This window comes from Sinocyclocheilus grahami, unplaced genomic scaffold, assembly GCF_001515645.1.
Source record: "Sinocyclocheilus grahami isolate Dianchi unplaced genomic scaffold, SAMN03320097.WGS_v1.1 scaffold16.1, whole genome shotgun sequence".
Classification (NCBI taxonomy): Eukaryota; Metazoa; Chordata; class Actinopteri; order Cypriniformes; family Cyprinidae; genus Sinocyclocheilus; species Sinocyclocheilus grahami.
The window spans coordinates 4,997,097-5,017,804 of NW_015505195.1; the positions used below are offsets into that span (position 1 = coordinate 4,997,097).

At 36.9% G+C, this 20,708-nt stretch overlaps 1 protein-coding gene across 1 annotated transcript in view; it reads right to left on the reverse strand.

The window, feature by feature from the left end:
• Window positions 1-20,708, reverse strand: part of LOC107550107 (membrane-associated guanylate kinase, WW and PDZ domain-containing protein 3-like) — a 43,127-nt gene that overhangs the window by 13,778 nt on the left and 8,641 nt on the right. Inside the window, 9 exon segments of the mRNA XM_016231334.1 lie at window positions 14-524; window positions 1,137-1,629; window positions 1,912-2,328; window positions 4,007-4,101; window positions 5,709-5,886; window positions 6,606-6,779; window positions 8,910-9,029; window positions 16,642-16,758; window positions 19,360-19,649. Coding sequence (XP_016086820.1) covers window positions 14-524; window positions 1,137-1,629; window positions 1,912-2,328; window positions 4,007-4,101; window positions 5,709-5,886; window positions 6,606-6,779; window positions 8,910-9,029; window positions 16,642-16,758; window positions 19,360-19,639 — 2,385 coding nt within the window. The 5' untranslated portion in view covers window positions 19,640-19,649.

Here is a 20,708-nt window from a genome sequence, read left to right on the forward strand (position 1 = left end):
GTTAATGAATTACCTGGGCGAAGCTGAGGCTCTGTACGTCAGCACCATTGATTTTAATAATAGCGTCCCTTGGCTGTAGGGAGTGGCATTGTCGTCTGTCCCAAACTCTCTTCACCACCGCCAGTTGCCCTCCCTGCCCCCCAGCTGTCACACTGAAACCCATACCCCCTCCCTCACTCCTGCCTAAGGCCACAGGTACCAGCTCAACCTCTCCCCCGCAGCCTACCCCAAATGGGGCTCCAGGGGACCCTAGGCCACCCGGAAGAGGCCGCGGGGGATTGTTGGCTGGACACCCGTTGAAACCACAGGGTGGGTGCTCGGTTGGGGGTGCAACAGCAAGAGATGTTTGGGGCATTGGAGGCCGCTGGGTGCTGGGTGCTCCTGGCGGGGCGGTAGGACCCACCTCAGGCTGTGGCAGCAGGAGCACAGCAGAGGAGAGATCGCTCTCGGAAGACTTGGAACCATGATGGGCGTGAGACGGAGCTGGAAGAGAGTTGTTGTTGTAGCTTCGGACAAGGGAAGCTCTGGATGAAGAGTGGAAGAAATAAATGCTTGTGTAAAAAGAACAGCATCAATAACAATAAAATAATAATTATAATAGTATTGTAATAATAATAATCAATAATGAACATGGTCATGATATTATTATTATAATTATAACTGTTTATTAATTTTATTTATTATTATTACCATATTCTTCCTCTTCTTCTTTATAATAATAATAATTATTATTATTACTATTGAACATGGTTATATTATTATTATTATTATTATTATTATTAACTGTGCTCAATAATGATAATATGTATTATTAATAATAATCCTCATCATTAATAAACATGGTTAGAATAACAATAATAACAATAATATAACAAACAAGTTTATTAATGATAATTATTATTAATAATCATGAACAAACATGGTTATAATATTATTATTATTTATTAATATTATTACCACCATGTTCATTAATGATAATTATTATCAACAACAACAACAACAATGATAATAATAATAACAGTTATTATTATTATTATTAATAATATCACAACCATGATCACAATCATGAATGAACTTGGTTATTTATTAATAAAAATGATAATAACTCAAACAGTCTGAAATGTCATTCTGGTTACCTGCGCGTGACAAATGAGCTGACCTCCGTATCGCTATGACTGGAGCTCATCCTCTTTGATGGAGGAGGGGCATTTGAAGAAGGCACCGCCCCCATCCCGAAAGTCCCTCCCACTCCATTTCCATTGGCCATTGAGTATGAAGGCTGGTTTGCTGTGTTTTCATTAGCATCCAAGGACTCTTTCTGCATGCGGGGGTAGAAGTTGTTGTGGTGGGACATGGAGAGGTTGAGGTTCACCAAGCCAGGGTGGTGTCCATCAGGATGTTGGACCTGGGTTTGAGCAGAACCGGGGGCCGCAGAGTTGGTGCTGGTTGGGTCAGAAGGGGAGGAGAGGCTGGTTTTGGGGCAGCCATCAGGGCTGTAGAGCATGGGGTAACCTCGACGGAGAACCACGTCCACACTGTGAACCATGGGGACGGATTTCAGCATTTCTACCACTTCTTTATGGGACAGACCCAGCACACATGAGTCATTGATGTACACTAGGATGTCCGCTGAGAGAGAGAGAGACAAAGTGAGAAACATTTCTGTCATTTGTATTTACATATGTGGGAAATCATAAGCAATCAGATTCTCACTTTTTGAGTACAAGTATTAAAGTGGTCATATAATGAGGAACCAAAATTTCCTTAATCTTGTAAATTTAAGAAGTTCAGTGTACAATGAAAACCTGCTGTAACTTACTGCCAGTCGAAAAAGACAATTTATTGAAACTAATGTTTGAAAGGGGAGGATGAAGGCTGTTTTAACAAGGTCCCTGATCATTACAGTCTGACCTAGAGTTTGTTTGACACATTGTTTTGTGGGACAGAGAGGGTTGAAAATGGTAATGAGGTATGAAGGCTGGTTTGCTGTGTTTTCATTAGCATCCAAGGACTCTTTCTGCATGCGGGGGTAGAAGTTGTTGTGGTGGGACATGGAGAGGTTGAGGTTCACCAAGCCAGGGTGGTGTCCATCAGGATGTTGGACCTGGGTTTGAGCAGAACCGGGGGCCGCAGAGTTGGTGCTGGTTGGGTCAGAAGGGGAGGAGAGGCTGGTTTTGGGGCAGCCATCAGGGCTGTAGAGCATGGGGTAACCTCGACGGAGAACCACGTCCACACTGTGAACCATGGGGACGGATTTCAGCATTTCTACCACTTCTTTATGGGACAGACCCAGCACACATGAGTCATTGATGTACACTAGGATGTCCGCTGAGAGAGAGAGAGAGACAAAGTGAGAAACATTTCTGTCATTTGTATTTACATATGTGGGAAATCATAAGCAATCAGATTCTCACTTTTTGAGTACAAGTATTAAAGTGGTCATATAATGAGGAACCAAAATTTCCTTAATCTTGTAAATTTAAGAAGTTCAGTGTACAATGAAAACCTGCTGTAACTTACTGCCAGTCGAAAAAGACAATTTATTGAAACTAATGTTTGAAAGGGGAGGATGAAGGCTGTTTTAACAAGGTCCCTGATCATTACAGTCTGACCTAGAGTTTGTTTGACACATTGTTTTGTGGGACAGAGAGGGTTGAAAATGGTAATGAGAAAATAAATAATAACTAAAATCAATAGCCAATATATTTATAGTCAAAAATACAATATATAATTAATAGATAATTTATCAACTAAACTAAACCAAAATAAAATAAAAACTTTTATTTTGGAACAAAAATTACAAACACAGGGGATTTTTTAAAGGTACTCACTTAACCTTTAAGGAAAAGTGAGTGTGTGTGTGTGGGGGGGGGTTTGTTAGTACACGTGAGTGGACAGTGTTGTGTGTAAGAGACAAGCAGATTAAAACCTACAGGCCCATCTGGATTAAGAGCAGATTCAAACCATGAGACCCTCCAAATCATCAAATACACACACACACACACACTAATCTAATCCAGAGAGAGAGAAAGAGTGTCAAGGGATTTCCTGCCTAAAATAAAAGTGAGGATTGGAGGGATAGATTAAAGGATAGGGAGAGCAGAAAAGCAAACAGCTCATGCTCCTGTGGTAAAATCTATCTTTTATCCATTCAATCCTTTTCTCTCCCCTGGTTTTTCTGCCATCTATAAATGATCTGACTTAAATCCAGATCTATGGGGCTTTTTGTCTTCTAAGCATAAAAAGAGGATGTTAAAGTCAGCAGTACCATTACATCACATATGATTCACAACGTCCTTAAGAGCCCCCAGCACAAATCTATGTGTGTCATTAAATTATTATATCTGTCATAAATCTATAAAAATTTAAAGAACTGACCGTTGAAGTGCCATCTCCTGTACTGCAGATTTATACAGAAGCAGCAAAAAGCAGAAGCCACTTAGCAGTTTCCAAAAGAGAATACTCGTGTTGCCAGGGTAATATGAATGCGGCATGCAGGAAAATCCTCAATTCATTTTTTTTTTATTTCACCAAATTTCTATTCAAATTTTTAATTGTTCTCATTGTGAAATTAGAATAAAAGTAGCCTAATGAAAACATTAAATTTACTTTATATACATCTCATTTATAGCTGATGCCTTCCTGAATATGCCTGGGCAAAGTGTCATTATTGAGGAAAGACATGAGCAATTTAACATAAAATAAGGTCATTTTTCTTTAAATAACAGAAACAGCTTTACTGAATAATAATATATTAATAATAATAATAATAATACAGTATTTTTACATGGCCATTAAGAAATATTTGTACCTCAATTCACCCACCATTGGAACATGTTGCAAACAGTTTAGAATTTAAAAGTTTTAATTTTAGATCCTAATCACCTCTATAATTTGTTTTTAGTTTTTTTTGTGTGGTTAGTGCAATACAGTTCTTTGTGTGAAGACTGCAGAGAGAGTGAGAGTATGTTTGGGGGTTAAAAGTGGAGAGGAGCCAAGCTCACACACACGTGCACACATATACACTTACACTCCGTCTTGCTGACAATCTCTTTGCCCTGAGTCCTTGGGTCAAGCCAGCTTGTGGTCTTTGAGTTATGGCTGAAAAATGAGAGAGACTTTTTTTCCCCCACAAGGTTTCATCAGCAACTTTAAGATGAAATACAACAGCAGTTCTTACAGCAATATACATTAAGCGGACTTAATTTTCATAGATAAAGGCAAAAATTATGCATTCTTCTCTGACGTGCATCTTAAAGTTAAAATGTCACCCTTATTTTACACAAAATTGCATAAAAAAATACAAAATATCCCTATTAAGCAGACTTAATTTTCATAGATGAAGGCAAAGATTATGCATTTTTCATTGACGTGCATCTTGAAGTTCAAATGTCACCCTTTTTTTATACACAAATTGCATCAAAAATACAAAATAACCCCATAAGCGAACTTAATTTTCATCATCATCAAAAATGCTAAATAATCACATTTACTTCCAACATGATAACTGTACGTCACCCGCTAAATTAAACATTTCTCATTGATGCACATCTTACAGTTCAAGCGTCGCCTTTGCATGTCAAAAATCCAATGTGACATACAAAGGCATCACGCCAACTTTGAGTATAATCTTTGATTACTGGAGGACGCAAATGATCTTCTGTCTCTATTCTTGCTCACTCTATTTCTCACAATGCCGTCTTATTTTTTTATTTTTCCTCCTGCTGACTCACTTGATGTAATAGGGTTCACCCGTGTCACTGAACACCAGCTCCCAGTTTTCAGGCAATGCCCCACCACGTGCTCCATTCTCCATGGCAACCCCTCCATCCCGCCCACTGCCTGAATCCCAAGTCTGATTAGGTGAGACTATGGTGGTGGGAGGGGCACTGCTGGCTCCTGCAGACCCCGCTGGGAAACAAAGTACAGTGAACATGACATGAGATGTAGCCGTCTTGTATAATCTAAGCAACCTCAGGCCAGCGAGAGGTCATGTTCATGTTATGCTCCTCTTGCCAGCTCTAATATGAGAAAGGCATCAATCCTAAATACAATTCCATAGTTTTTATTGTCAAAACATTAAATGAGAGAGACTTTTTTTCCCCCACAAGGTTTCATCAGCAACTTTAAGATGAAATACAACAGCAGTTCTTACAGCAATATACATTAAGCGGACTTAATTTTCATAGATAAAGGCAAAAATTATGCATTCTTCTCTGACGTGCATCTTAAAGTTAAAATGTCACCCTTATTTTACACAAAATTGCATAAAAAAATACAAAATATCCCTATTAAGCAGACTTAATTTTCATAGATGAAGGCAAAGATTATGCATTTTTCATTGACGTGCATCTTGAAGTTCAAATGTCACCCTTTTTTTATACACAAATTGCATCAAAAATACAAAATAACCCCATAAGCTAACTTAATTTTCATCATCATCAAAAATGCTAAATAATCACATTTACTTCCAACATGATAACTGTACGTCACCCGCTAAATTAAACATTTCTCATTGATGCACATCTTAAAGTTCAAGCGTCGCCTTTGCATGTCAAAAATCCAATGTGACATACAAAGGCATCACGCCAACTTTGAGTATAATCTTTGATTACTGGAGGACGCAAATGATCTTCTGTCGCTATTCTTGCTCACTCTATTTCTCACAATGCCGTCTTATTTTTTTATTTTTCCTCCTGCTGACTCACTTGATGTAATAGGGTTCACCCGTGTCACTGAACACCAGCTCCCAGTTTTCAGGCAATGCCCCACCACGTGCTCCGTTCTCCATGGCAACCCCTCCATCCCGCCCACTGCCTGAATCCCAAGTCTGATTAGGTGAGACTATGGTGGTGGGAGGGGCACTGCTGGCTCCTGCAGACCCCGCTGGGAAACAAAGTACAGTGAACATGACATGAGATGTAGCCGTCTTGTATAATCTAAGCAACCTCAGGCCAGCGAGAGGTCACGCTGTTCATGTTATGCTCCTCTTGCCAGCTCTAATATGAGAAAGGCATCAATCCTAAATACAATTCCATAGTTTTTATTGTCAAAAACATTAAAAAATGCAAGCATGTCCTGGTTGAGAAGACATCCATTTGTGTTCAAAAACTGGGGGTTTAAAATAAATGCAAAATGGTGATGTGAATTCAAGTCAAAACCAGAGTTGCTGGAAGGTTCAGCATGTCACACAAAACTCAACACACTATATATAGCACACAATATTTAAACAACAACAAAGTAACTTCTCACTGGCTTTTGTCTTATGTTAGGCTTTAAGTTTTACATTAGTTTTAACAAGGGCTTTTAGAAGATAATGTTATTGTCTGTGTAACAGTGGAAAGAGATTTTTCATTTTTCGAAAAAATGACCCTAAAGGGAACACATATAGAGGAAAAATTAAAAGGACCCAAATTTGTGCCTTGGGGTACACCATAAGTAATAGATCCTGATAAAAAAAAAGAGAAGTTCCCAATCTCAACAGAAAAAGTTTCTCAAATATATTACTGTACCATGAGATAGGAAGTTGCTTGCATTTAAAAATACTTGTTTAAGAAAAAAACTCAGCTAATTTCAAAATAAAGGTGGACCCAACAGCTGAATACCTGAAAGACCAGAGTCTTCCTCGCTGTTGTCACCTTCCTCCACTGCCTTTTCCAGGTTGCTGAGCGATTTGCTACGAGTACGGAAGTTCCTCAGGAGATTTCGATGTTCCTGGTATGTAATGGGGGGACTGTCAGGACCGATGTGGACTGGCCGAGGTGTGCCATAATAGTTCCCTGTGATGATGGAGATTTTTTAGAAATGGCCTCTATAAAGCCACAATCGAAAAAAATTTCCAATCAGAAAAATTAAAAAACAATGGCCTTTAGACACAATACTTTACATGTGCTAACTGAAACAGTCCTTGACAAGAGTCAGTTAGAAATACCAAGGGTTCACACAAAACAAGGGGAGTCCTCTTTCAGCTATTATGCCGCCCGCAGTTGGAATCAGCTTCCAGAAGAGATCAGATGTGCTGAAACATTAGTCACATTTAAATGCAGACTCAAAATTCATCTGTTTAGCTGTGCATTTAATGAATGAGCACTGTGCTACGTCCGAACTGATTGCACTGTATTTTATGTATAATCATTTTCTATTTTTAACTGTTTTAAATTCATTTTAAATCAATTTTTTAATCATTTAAAATTCCTTGTTTTATTGTTGTGATTATTTTGTATGAATATTTTACTTCATTTTATGTCAAGCACTTTGAATTACCATTGTGTATGAAATGTGCTATATAAATAAACTTGCCTTGCCTTAAAAATACTTTTGTCATTAATAATTTGTAATTATAGGCATATTAAAACAAATAATGCCAATTTTATTCTGCAAGGATGCATTAAATTGATCAAAAGTGACAATAAAGGCATTTATAATGTTGGAAGAAATATTAGCATTTTAAATAAATGCTGTTCTTTTGAAGTTTTTATTCATCGAAGAATCCTGGGGGGAAAAAGTGCATCAGTTTCCAGAAAAAAAATCAAGCAGCACAACTGATTTCAATATTGATAATAATAAGAAACATTTCTTGATCACAAAATCAGCATATTAGAATGATTTCTTAATAAATCATTTGACACTGAAGACTGGAGTAATTACAGCCAATTCAGCTTTGCCATCCCCCAAAACAGGTTTGCATAAAAACCATAAAACCGATTTTATGTGGGATCGAGATGGACATAATAGGTGAACATCTTTCTTTCCTTTTTTTAAATACAAAGGAAAGTGGTGCAGCGGCAACAAAAACACGAGTCAGCGGAAACATATTCATAAATCCAAGCGCTGCAACTTTGAAGGATGTCATAGTGTGAATCTGCAGCTGTGTGTGAGACCCTTAATAAAGACATCAGCAGGCTCAGCCATCAGTCTGCGTTACATGCTTGTTTTCTCTCCATTAGGGCTCTTTTTCAGCTCTTTCTGCTGATAATGTTGGAGGACAGAACCGAGCCAGCACGGCACTTTTCTCCACAGTCTGGAGGGTGCTTCTCTTGATTCTGATTGGCTTGAGCATTTGGAGCTCTGACGTGATGCCCTGACCCTCACCATGTGTTTGCGAGCACACACAAACTCAAATGCATGTGCAAACAAACTCAGCTGAGCAGTAAATAACTCCTATATCCAAAACAAGGCCTATCTGTTCCACATGTTTGTATATGAAATTTGTTTGAATATGAATTTTGGGTTACATCTGTGGAATAGAATTGGGGAAAAAAACTCATACTGGTAGCTGAAAAAAATTATAAATTCAGCCTAAATATTTAATAAACAAATATGAAGAACTCAACCATTTTGACTCCAAAGCCCCTGATTGTACACAACAAATTTTTAAAGGCCCCCTAGCCCTAGTCTTGTTTAAAAAACATATTTTAATCTACTGTATGGACAGGTTTTAAGAGCTGAATGCTGTTCAGGGATCCCACTCTTTTTAATCCATGAATTTACATGATTTTTCCAGTTGTTGTTTAAGCATTGATAAGCATTAACATGGATTTAAAGATACCTTACCCACAATTTCTTCCCAAAAAATTATTTTAGAGCTTGGTATGACTAGACAAATTTATATTCATTATACAAATGCCCACGGCACTTTATCATTTGATCAATTTACATAATTTTTTCATTTCCAGGTCTACAATTTAAAAAATTCTCGTATATTCAGGTTTTACAAGATCGTTGGAATCCTGAAATTAATATAAGAAATATCTTGATATTTATTTGTTTTTGCTTATTTTAAAGCTTAATTTGTCTTATTGTAAATAATTTTAAGGCATGCTGAGCCTCACTTGGAAGTTTGCCAAAGCCCCCTAGTGGCCCCCAATCCCCTGGTTGTGAAACAATGGTTTGGCGAAACGGATTCTGACCTTTGAATTTCCCACTTTCCAGCAGGGCTCCAGACTCTTCCAGGGAGAAAAATTCCTCAATGGACACAAAGTTATAATCCACCCCTGAGATCTCTCCATCCCGTGGTTGCCTGGTCGTACCTGGGTCAAAGCAGGGTGAGCAAAACATAAGAATGTAATTAGAAAAAAATTGCAATGCTTTTGCTTTTTGCTTAACTTACCAAAAAAAACGTATGAATTTGTTAAAAGTAGACAACAAGCAATTTAAATGGAGAATGAAAAAATAGAAAGGCCAGTAGTGGTACAAACACGCAGGGCATTTTAAAAGATCATTATTTTTTCATAAACTTGCATCTAACCTTTGCTAAAAATCGAATGCATTTTTTGAAACAAACAAACAAAAAATGTCCTGATGACATCACCATGAGGCTAGTTGCTTTGATGCATTTGATGTTTGGATCTACAGGACCACAGAAAACAGAGACACAGCTGTCACACTTATATACAAGACCTGTAGAAAGCTGAATTGCCTTGATATGGAAAAAGGTGGAGATTAATGTTTGAGTGAGTGCCAAATGAAGTTAAAATCAGTTACGTAACAGTGTTTACATACTAACCATATATTAAACAAACTGTCTGTGTATCTGTTTGTATATGACTTTGGCGATGTGAGGCGACGCCTGATTATGATTTCAAACATTTCAGACTTGCTCTATAATCCCACAGTGATGAGATTATACAACTTCCTCTCAGTTTTCCATCTCAAATGAAAGTTGAGAAAAGTGGATTTTCCTGAGGTAGATTAGCAGTGCATCCCGTTTTAAGCTAAACTGATCACTGCAACTCTCCGGTGTTGCGGAAAAGATACAGCAGGAAACCTGCACGCTTTGATCAATCGACCTTGCCAACATAACAAATGGTTCTGAAGCAAAAGTCTTCAGGAAGAGAAAAGGTATGTGGTTTATAAGTTAGTGCGCCTATCAATAGTTATTCAACATCAAGCAGGATTGTAATGACTTAAAAGCCTTCAGCCACTATATACAATAAATCATCTATTAATAACAAAACACTGCATTGTCCCCAGGTATTATACAGCCCATATATGACATGACAGCCCATGCAAAAAGCATATGAGTGTTTTTTTTCTCTTGAAATAATGGCATTTTAATGTAACACACTCAAACATGCATTAAATTGATCAAAAGTGACAATAAAGGCATTTATAATGTTGGAAGAAATATTAGCATTTTAAATAAATGCTGTTCTTTTGAAGTTTTTATTCATCGAAGAATCCTGGGGGGAAAAAGTGCATCAGTTTCCAGAAAAAAAATCAAGCAGCACAACTGATTTCAATATTGATAATAATAAGAAACATTTCTTGATCACAAAATCAGCATATTAGAATGATTTCTTAATAAATCATTTGACACTGAAGACTGGAGTAATTACAGCTAATTCAGCTTTGCCATCACAATAATAAATTACATTTTATAACATATTTAAATAGAAAACAGTTATTTTAAATCACAGAAATATTTCACAATATTATAGTTTTTTGTATTGCATTTTTGATCCAATAAAGCCTTGGTGCGCATAAAAGACTTTCAAAAGCATGAAAAACAAATCTTATCAGCCCAAACATTTGAACAGTACTGTATATATAGAGAAGATTTTGGCAAGATAAGGAAAAATCTAAAGGACTAAAAGTAAAAATGGTTGATATTGACATGGTCAGTGATTGGACCATGACATTTACATCAATCATCAGCCCTTCTACTGTTTAAGTTCCCCAAAACAGGTTTGCATAAAAACCATAAAACCGATTTTATGTGGGATCGAGATGGACATAATAGGTGAACATCTTTCTTTCCTTTTTTTAAATACAAAGGAAAGTGGTGCAGCGGCAACAAAAACACGAGTCAGCGGAAACATATTCATAAATCCAAGCGCTGCAACTTTGAAGGATGTCATAGTGTGAATCTGCAGCTGTGTGTGAGACCCTTAATAAAGACATCAGCAGGCTCAGCCATCAGTCTGCGTTACATGCTTGTTTTCTCTCCATTAGGGCTCTTTTTCAGTTCTTTCTGCTGATAATGTTGGAGGACAGAACCGAGCCAGCACGGCACTTTTCTCCACAGTCTGGAGGGTGCTTCTCTTGATTCTGATTGGCTTGAGCATTTGGAGCTCTGACGTGATGCCCTGACCCTCACCATGTGTTTGCGAGCACACACAAACTCAAATGCATGTGCAAACAAACTCAGCTGAGCAGTAAATAACTCCTATATCCAAAACAAGGCCTATCTGTTCCACATGTTTGTATATGAAATTTGTTTGAATATGAATTTTGGGTTACATCTGTGGAATAGAATTGGGGAAAAAAACTCATACTGGTAGCTGAAAAAAATTATAAATTCAGCCTAAATATTTAATAAACAAATATGAAGAACTCAACCATTTTGACTCCAAAGCCCCTGATTGTACACAACAAATTTTTAAAGGCCCCCTAGCCCTAGTCTTGTTTAAAAAACATATTTTAATCTACTGTATGGACAGGTTTTAAGAGCTGAATGCTGTTCAGGGATCCCACTCTTTTTAATCCATGAATTTACATGATTTTTCCAGTTGTTGTTGTTTAAGCATTGATAAGCATTAACATGGATTTAAAGATACCTTACCCACAATTTCTTCCCAAAAAATTATTTTAGAGCTTGGTATGACTAGACAAATTTATATTCATTATACAAATGCCCACAGCACTTTATCATTTGATCAATTTACATAATTTTTTCATTTCCAGGTCTACAATTTAAAAAATTCTCGTATATTCAGGTTTTACAAGATCGTTGGAATCCTGAAATTAATATAAGAAATATCTTGATATTTATTTGTTTTTGCTTATTTTAAAGCTTAATTTGTCTTATTGTAAATAATTTTAAGGCATGCGAAGCAAAAGTCTTCAGGAAGAGAAAAGGTATGTGGTTTATAAGTTAGTGCGCCTATCAATAGTTATTCAACATCAAGCAGGATTGTAATGACTTAAAAGCCTTCAGCCACTATATACAATAAATCATCTATTAATAACAAAACACTGCATTGTCCCCAGGTATTATACAGCCCATATATGACATGACAGCCCATGCAAAAAGCATATGAGTGTTTTTTTTCTCTTGAAATAATGGCATTTTAATGTAACACACTCAAACACTCAAACTCAAATTCATTCACTCTGAAATTAATCTCTAATGAATGTGTAGATTGAGACATTAAGGATTTTTGACCCTGAGGACTTTTTACATCTGTAACGTGAGATTTCTGAGTTAAGCTGGACATTTAACAGGAAATAAAAATGTATCCACCAGGAACTGATTGGATTGTGAAAAGCAGGCGTAAATTTTCAGAACAGAGCCAGGTGGTTGGGGTTGAAATATAGTGATCTGTGATGTCAGCTGGAAAGGACAGTTGAGCAAGTTATTACATCTTGATGAAATATTTCGAGGAAACTTTTTTTCTTTTTCTTTGGGAATAACATGTACTGATGAATTACACAAAATAAGACCAGGAACATGTTTTAGAAAAGTAAATAATGCTGACTTTATGTTGTCTCTAAAAGCCCCAATGCAACCCCATGATAACCATTTAGCATGATGTTCAGCACCTGGTTAAACATAGCCGTGTTCTTGACACACCTGTGCTATTTTATCTTAAAAAGAACAGAAAAGAGGAGTATCTTACAGTTCACAGTCTTCTAACTGCCTGCAATCAATTCAGAGAAGTGACAGTAAAATTAGCTGCTTTATGGTGTCAAAATAATGATGTGATGAATAAACGTGTTATTTAGGAAAGCCGTTTTATTTCGACTAGACAGGCTATGTAACTGAACAGAGATAAAACGTTATGTGAATGGATGCACAAAAATGAGTGTGCTTATGTGTACATTAGCAAGCATGCGTGAATGGGTCCGTGTTTGGGTGCTGACGCGTTTATGCGTATATGCGTGCACAGGAGCGCTGAAAGGCACAGCAGGGTACCTCAGGCTGCAGACAAAGACAAATGTGCAGCTTTGGAATTCAAGAGCAGGAAATAGGTGAAATTTGAATCATGCGGGATGGATGAAATGCACCAGCTGTGATGGTGAACGGGTGCCTGATGTTTTAAAGGGGCCAGCAGGAGCTATACATTAATAAATGCATGCAATAATTTCTGAATATAGTTGCAGTTTTGTTGCCAAGGCAAAATATTAAACAGTGCCATTCACAATGAGTGCACTGCTGTGACATTTGATGACAGTTTCCATGGCAATGGTTAAAGTGCATTGCATTGCCTCAAAGTGACTGAACCTTTGACTCCACATGAGGTTTGATGTGATTGTAAATTGGATTTGTTTACAGTCACTGTGAGCATTAAAGCATGAGATTGCATGCATGCCTTTGCTGGCTGATGTATTTCAGTATCTTTCTCATCTGTGTTTTCACTGCAGTTGTTCTACTTCAGGGGTCTTCAACCTTTTTCAGGTCAAGAAGCCCTTGGTGGATGGAGAGAAGCAGCACCGAGTCATTTTACATTGTATAATCTCGTGTAGCCAGACCTATGACTAAAAAGCATGAGGTCATGTACATTTTGCATTGTAAAATGAATTGAAATAATGGAGCGGTGGTCTCTATGAATAGTTTTAGTTAGAATAGTTCTATAGTACTAGAAAAAAAATAAGAGTTTTGCTTGTAAAAATAATCTTGCTCACTCATTTAACTTTTTTAATTTCCTGAATAGGAAGAAAAAAAAACACAAAATTCAAATGAAATTTTCACAAGCCTAATCCAAACCACTTATGTAGACAGTTGAAATCAGATTAAAATCATTTATTTTTATTAGGTCTGTCAATTTAATGTGTTAATTTAATGAATTAGTTATGGAAAAATACCAATATTAGTGCAAATGTGATTTTATACAACAGTTTAGTAAATAAGAAGTTAATATTGTGTTATATTTGTCTGTTTTTGCTCAATTTTGTCCACGAAAAAACTACTTATAAAGTCACAGCAGAACTGTTGTGCATCTCTGAGCAACACACAATTTCTGAATGAATTAGCGTTTTGAACGAGTCGGATGAACCAATGATTCAATAGCTTGTTCATAAAGAGATCCATTTACTTCATTCCTGAATGAATCAGCTGTTTGAATGAATCGAATGAATGACTCAATGACTTAGACATAAAGACATTTACCGCCACCTACTGGCAGTTTTACTTTCTTATTTAGAGTAGCCTAACATTTCATTAAAAAAAAGACATTAAAGGGATAGTTCACCCAAAAATGAAACATTCTGTAATCATTTACTCACGCTCATGTCATTCCAAACTTGTATGAGTTTCTTTCTTTTGCAGAACATAAAAGAAGGTATTTTGAAGACTGTTGGTAACCAAGCTGTTTTGGTTAAAAATTACTTTCATCGAATGAACAAAAAATACTAAGATGTTTCTCATATTAACTTATTTTTTTGTTCCATAATTTATGTTAGGCCATTGTAGTCTAAACATTTATGTTTAATAAATTTTATGTTGAATCAAATAATTTTTTTCTTTCTAAAGCTACTTTTTTTCATTTCTACTTGATACTTTTTCATAATATACAACACAGTATCTACCACTAAAGTCTCACGCATGGTGAACCTACAGTATGTAAGATTTCATCATTAATATGACAACCCACGACTCAACAGAAATATCTGGCTATGTGTAACTTAAAAAAAATCAGAGTTCCCTGAAGCCTGAATAAAGCCTTTGTGCACCTTTAATGACAAACAGGGACAAATCCAGCGATTATATTATCCTCAAAAGCACTTGTTGTGCCAATCTGGTATCTTGTAAACATGACTTTGTTTTTAGACACACTAATTTGCCTTTACTCCCAAAAGTTGTGTACTCAGTCAGATTAGAGTTTACCAGTTGAAGTGAGTACTTTTGTCTTGAAAAAGCATTAGACAGTCAGCAAATTAACTTAATACATTTTACAATAGGTTGTTTGCAATCACGTGATTCTGACGACGCGCGAAATGCAGCTGGAGGGCAGGAAGTGATTTCTCTCCATAGAAATCACTAGCAGAAACTCAAAATGCCAGTGTCTTGCATTGTTTATGGATGCTCAAATCGGACAAACCGAGAAACCACAAGGAGCTTTTATCGTGTACAAAAATGTGTTGCTCATGAGCGGGGAAAATTCAAGAATTTGAATGAAAAATGCTGGAAAAAGTGGCTTGTAAACCTGCGTCTGCGGTCGGGAGGAGCGAAGCCGGATAATGCTCGTGTGTGCAAATGGTTAATATATGATCATAATATATTAAAATATGAATAAAGAAATATATAAATAGATACAGGGTGACACTGTCAGAATTCACTGAATGCCAAATGCCACACATAGACACGATGTAAATAAGATATTGTTTGCAGTTCACGCAATCGTGAGATTGCGATAAATTGAAGTGAGTGACCGCTTTTTAGTGATTAACGTTAGATGAAAGTGCTATTTGCTCGCTTTCTAGGCAGGCTATAATTGATTCAGAATTCAAATAGAAGTTGTTTTACGTGCTGCTAACAGGACCAACCGCCACATACCCTGTAACTTGCATGCAGCAAAGTTTCAGGAGTGACATATATTCCACATTACTCATATAAATACGGGATTCACTCGAAATAGCTTGTTTACAATCAGGGTTAGTTGCTTAGTCTATATCCATCACCTTAATGGCAGGCAAGTATTTAAATTTTGTTTAAAAATCGCTCCTCTTTATAACATAAGGATCACGTCCAACATGTTATGATTATCAATACCTTTCTCTTGTAATAGCGTGGTGGTTGAAGAGAGATCCCCTCATACAATTGTAAGGCGCGTTGGGGGTGCAGCAATTCAATGAAAGCGCTATATATATATATATAAATGCATCATGCCTAAAACAGTAGCCTACATTACCGACTTTCCTGTATCTCATCCGTTCTTTTTCAGTCACTCCTGAAACTTTGCTGCATGTACAGGTTATGTGGCTGTTGGTCCTGTTAGCAGCACCTAAAAACAAAACTTATTCAAATTCTGAATTGATTATAGCCTGCCTAGAAAGCGAGCAAATAGTGCTTCCATATAATCACTAAAAAGCTGTCACTCGCTTCAATTGATCACAATCTCACAATGTTCCTTTATAATCAGTGAAGCTCTCTGAACTGCAAATAATATCTTATTTACATCGTGTCTACGTGTGGCATTTAGGACTGAGTAAATTCTGACTGTCACAATACGTGAGAGGTGGCAGTCCAATCTATTTATATCTTTATTAATATCTTAATATATTATTATATCCTATAATAACCATTTGCACGCGCGAGCATTACCACACGAGCTTCGCTCCTCCCGACCGCAGACGCAGGTTTACAAGCCACTTTTTCAATCAAATTCTTGACTTTTCCCCACTTATGAACAACACATTTTCATACACGATAAAAGCTCCTTGTGGTTTCTCGGTTTGGCCAATTTAAGCATCCATAAACAACACAACACACTGGCATTTGGAGTTTCTGCTAGTGATTCCTATGGAGAGAAAAATCACTTCCTGCCCTCCAGCTGCATTTTGCGCATCATCAGTGACGTCATGTGCAAACAACCTATTGGCCACTTGACGCACATTTTCATCTTTTTTCTCCAAAATTAGTTTGACATCCTGTGTTAAAGACCCCTGTATTACTGAATAATGTAGGTGTGCGTCACTTACAGGGCACGGCGCGCAGGTAGAGGTTCTCTCGTATGACCTGTTGGAGTTGGCTGTCCATGGATCCGGGTGTAAAACACTTGCTCAGGTAAAGTCTCAGATCCTTACAGAGAGTTGAGCCTGCAGATTACAAACAGAACACATGAGCAAGAATGAGATGGAGAGATCTGAAACCACTTTTTAATAACAGCACTGTTCACCAAATTCACAAATAGAACACTGCTGTCACCATGGAAATATGAGAAAAAAGGTGAACTGGCGAAGTGAAACTGTCAAAGATGCTGTCCTAAAAATAAACAAACTGAAATACACCTTAAAAGTGACAAGGTTAAAACGGTCTCTCACCCTGAATTCAGTCCTAATACCACACACGCACGCTTAGAGACAAGTCTCTAAAGTCAGTGCACTGTTGTCACAAACAAGCACTGCGGAGCACCTAACGAGGACCTATCCGCCCCGCATGGCTTCTCTGTATTGATTTTTGCACTTAATATAATCTGGTGGTCTTTTCCGCACACAAACTCAACACATGGACTCCTCAAGGACTCATGGGGACGGTAGGATGAGTCATTTCCCGCCGATTTATTAATTTTTTAAAAGTGCATTATGACCTTAGATGACAGACAGCTTCCTTTCATTCAGTATATTGATGGTCTTTATACACTATGTATGGGGATTGCCCGCACTGTTACTCGCCGATGCCGGGCTCCACCCCCCAACGCTAACAGTGATCAATCGGGCTGACCAGGGTAGAGAGTTCCGGAGAGGTCTAGTAATAGAGTGGGGGATATCACATCCACTTAATGTCTGACACTGAATTGTGGGAAGGTGGACACTTGTGTACTTGGTAATTTGTTAAAACTTAGTTTTTTAACTGTTAAAATGTGTATTTTAAAATGAATTTTTCCCCCTATGATGGCACAGTTGAATTAGCAGCCTTTATTTCAGTCTTCAGTGTCACATGATCTCTTAGAAATAATGTCTGCTTTCATGCTCAAAAAACGTTTGTTATTATCAATATGAAAAACAGGATTTTTGATTAATAGAAAGTTCAAAAGAACAGCATTTATTAGAAACACTTTGTAACTTTATAAATGTCCTTACTGTAAAATGAATTCTTACTGACCCCAAACTTTGAAACTGTAGTGTATCATCAATTCAGTAGGAATAAAAAAGTATTGTTTTCCACTCTTGTTTCTACTTTTGTTATTTCCATAAATAACTATTCTACTTCCAAAAATTCTAGTTTCTAAACCAAGCAGCAAAGTTGCTATGCTCAACCATTCAATCCTTAAAACATCTAAAACCTTTCAGTAATATTTTTGTTGTGTAATTTAATTAATAAAAAAGTTTTTAAAACCATTGTTTGTTATACAAATGATGCTGTATCTCACACAAAAAAGCGTAATTTGACATTCTTGTTAGTTCACAACATGTTGTCAAATATGAGAGAGTGAATGCCTTCATTAAGCATTCATTTATGGTGTCAAGAACAACTAAAAATTCTTAACACTTCTTTGTGTAGAAGCTAGACATGAATATAGTAAATCAAATCCTCATGGAGTATCTTGAACTGACGTATTCAGGCAGGTTAGATTAGGATAATACAATCCTCAGGCAGAATGACACTAACGGGTGACATGTCACAAGTGATCTACTCGGGCTGTATATTGTCAGTAGGTATGAAGCTCTCACACAACCCAAATATTTAATTTAATAAGTGCAACAAAATGCAGATAAAACCTCCCAAAATAACATAATGGGGAGTGTAGCAGCCTTGTGAGGAAAGACCTGGGCTAGTAATGAAAAGGTCACAGATTCAACCTGCAGATGTGACCCATTAACTGGAAAGTTACTGATATCCCTTATCTCCATTTTCAGAAAGAAGCCTCCAAGGAGATAAAACACTTTAGTCTAAGAAATATTTCACCTAAAAAGAACATTCTGTCAATATTTATTCACCCTCAAACTTTGTTTTATTTCTTTTGTGGAACACAAAAATTGAATTTCTGAAGAAAATCCTGAACGCACTTTCCAAAATAATGAAAGTAAATGAAGACTGAGGCCAAAATGGACAAAATATTTATCCAAAATGATAAAAAACACCATAAAAATATAATATAGTAGTCCATACCGCTTTTATACTACATTCCAAGAGTTCTGAAGCAATAAAAAAAAACTTTAGAATAGAAATAAAGTCAATATTAACTGAAAATCTTGACATCTCTCGTTTGTGAGAAATACCAATGTTCAACATGAATGAAACTTTTCAGTCAGATGTTTTCACTGAATCAGTTCAGAATCTTTTTCGAACTGGACTGATTTCATTCTTCCTAATTCAAAAGACTTGGAATATAGCACACAAGTTTAAGGACCAATTTTATACTATTTTTTAGAATCTCTTCTCTTTGACAGCTTCAGTCCCCTTTCAGTTTTATTATATTAAATAAAAAAGGTCAGAATATTCTTCAAAGATTCTCCTTTTCCACAGAAGACAGTCATAAAGGTTTGAAACAACATGACGTTGAGGAAATGATGACAGAATTTCCATTTAAAATTTAGTTGATCTAATTCTATTCTGCAAATTGTATCTTGTTCAAAAGAATATTCAGGAATTCTTCTTTTTGCATTAACCTTCTCTTATCCAATGCAAAGTAGTTCTCCAACTTACAGTACCTAATCACGCACCAGTCAATTTGCTCTTATCGATAAATAGAGTACCTGGTAATACTGTTTTGATCCGAATGGGATGTGGACATGAGTTCAGAACCCCTCGCACATCTCCCAAGGTCAATCCCAGGACAGGTGTACCACCGATCTCTAGGATGATGTCACCAACAGTGGCTCCACCCCCAGGTGCTGCTGTAACAAATGGGAACTCTCCATAATCTGCACCCCCTCCAATGGCCACACCAAGCTCTCTCGAGGCTCCGCCCAGTGGGACGAAGCTCTCCTGCACTTTCGAGCGCCAGTGCAGCTTCTTAACAGTGGCCTTAGACATGTTGACAGCGCTGAAAGAAAAAAAGAAGAGGAAAATATGTTAAAAACTAAAAGGCGGTTGGCGCCAATAGCCTTGTGGTTAGTGCGTCGACAACCACAACGACGGTTTAGCTGATTTACCAGTTTGGTTGGGATGGTCTGTTGATTCTAGACACTTTTCAGCTAGTCAGACTGTGAGACCAGGGGCCCGTTCTTCGTACGTCGCTTATTACATCCAAGATCAAATGACACATCCAAGATGATATCATCGTGCTAATCAGGATCTGGCTCGGTTCTTCGAACGCACCTGTTGTTGATGATTAGTATGGCTGGATTGAGTTATCTGAGATAATTGCGCGTTCATGGGTTGGTTTAAAAGGGGCTATGTATCGATACTCTAAACCACGATCAGCAATGCAGCGACATTTCTGGACTTTTATAAGGAAACAGCCAAGCGAACAAAACTACATAAATGTTATAATAGATAAATGAAATGTGTTTTTATTTTATTAAAATGTTTTACATGATTCCCAATTAGCCTATTTATATTCACGATATTCAAATTTTTGTACAGGCTTTACATTTTTATTTCAATGCAGCAATTAGCAATTCATTTAATTTTATATTTGAACAGATTTGTTATGTGACAGCATTAATTAAAGTTTCTTAAGGGTCAAGATCACCTTATCTGCATCTCCTGCGTTCCATCAAGCCACTCCCATAATAGCTGTCACCACTCAAATTAATGCACGACTCTACATTATCTGTATAGCATGTGTGTAAGACTCGAATACAATTATGAAGTAATCATTTTATGACGAATAAATCTTTCATTGAGTAAAACCGGCTGTGTCTATAGTATTAAAGACTACACAACATTATTATACTATCTTTAAATTAATTTTTAAATGATTATTATTTTAAATTATTGTCCCTGGATCAGTAGGATACACTTGTAATAAAGTAGCGGTGGTAGCATACAGATTTTAAGTATCAGTTCTGCTTAAATAGATGCGATCTAATCCTGTTTACATGAAATAAACCTGCTCCAGAGCAGGTTTAAGCTTACGGACCTGTTGCTATGACAGCAA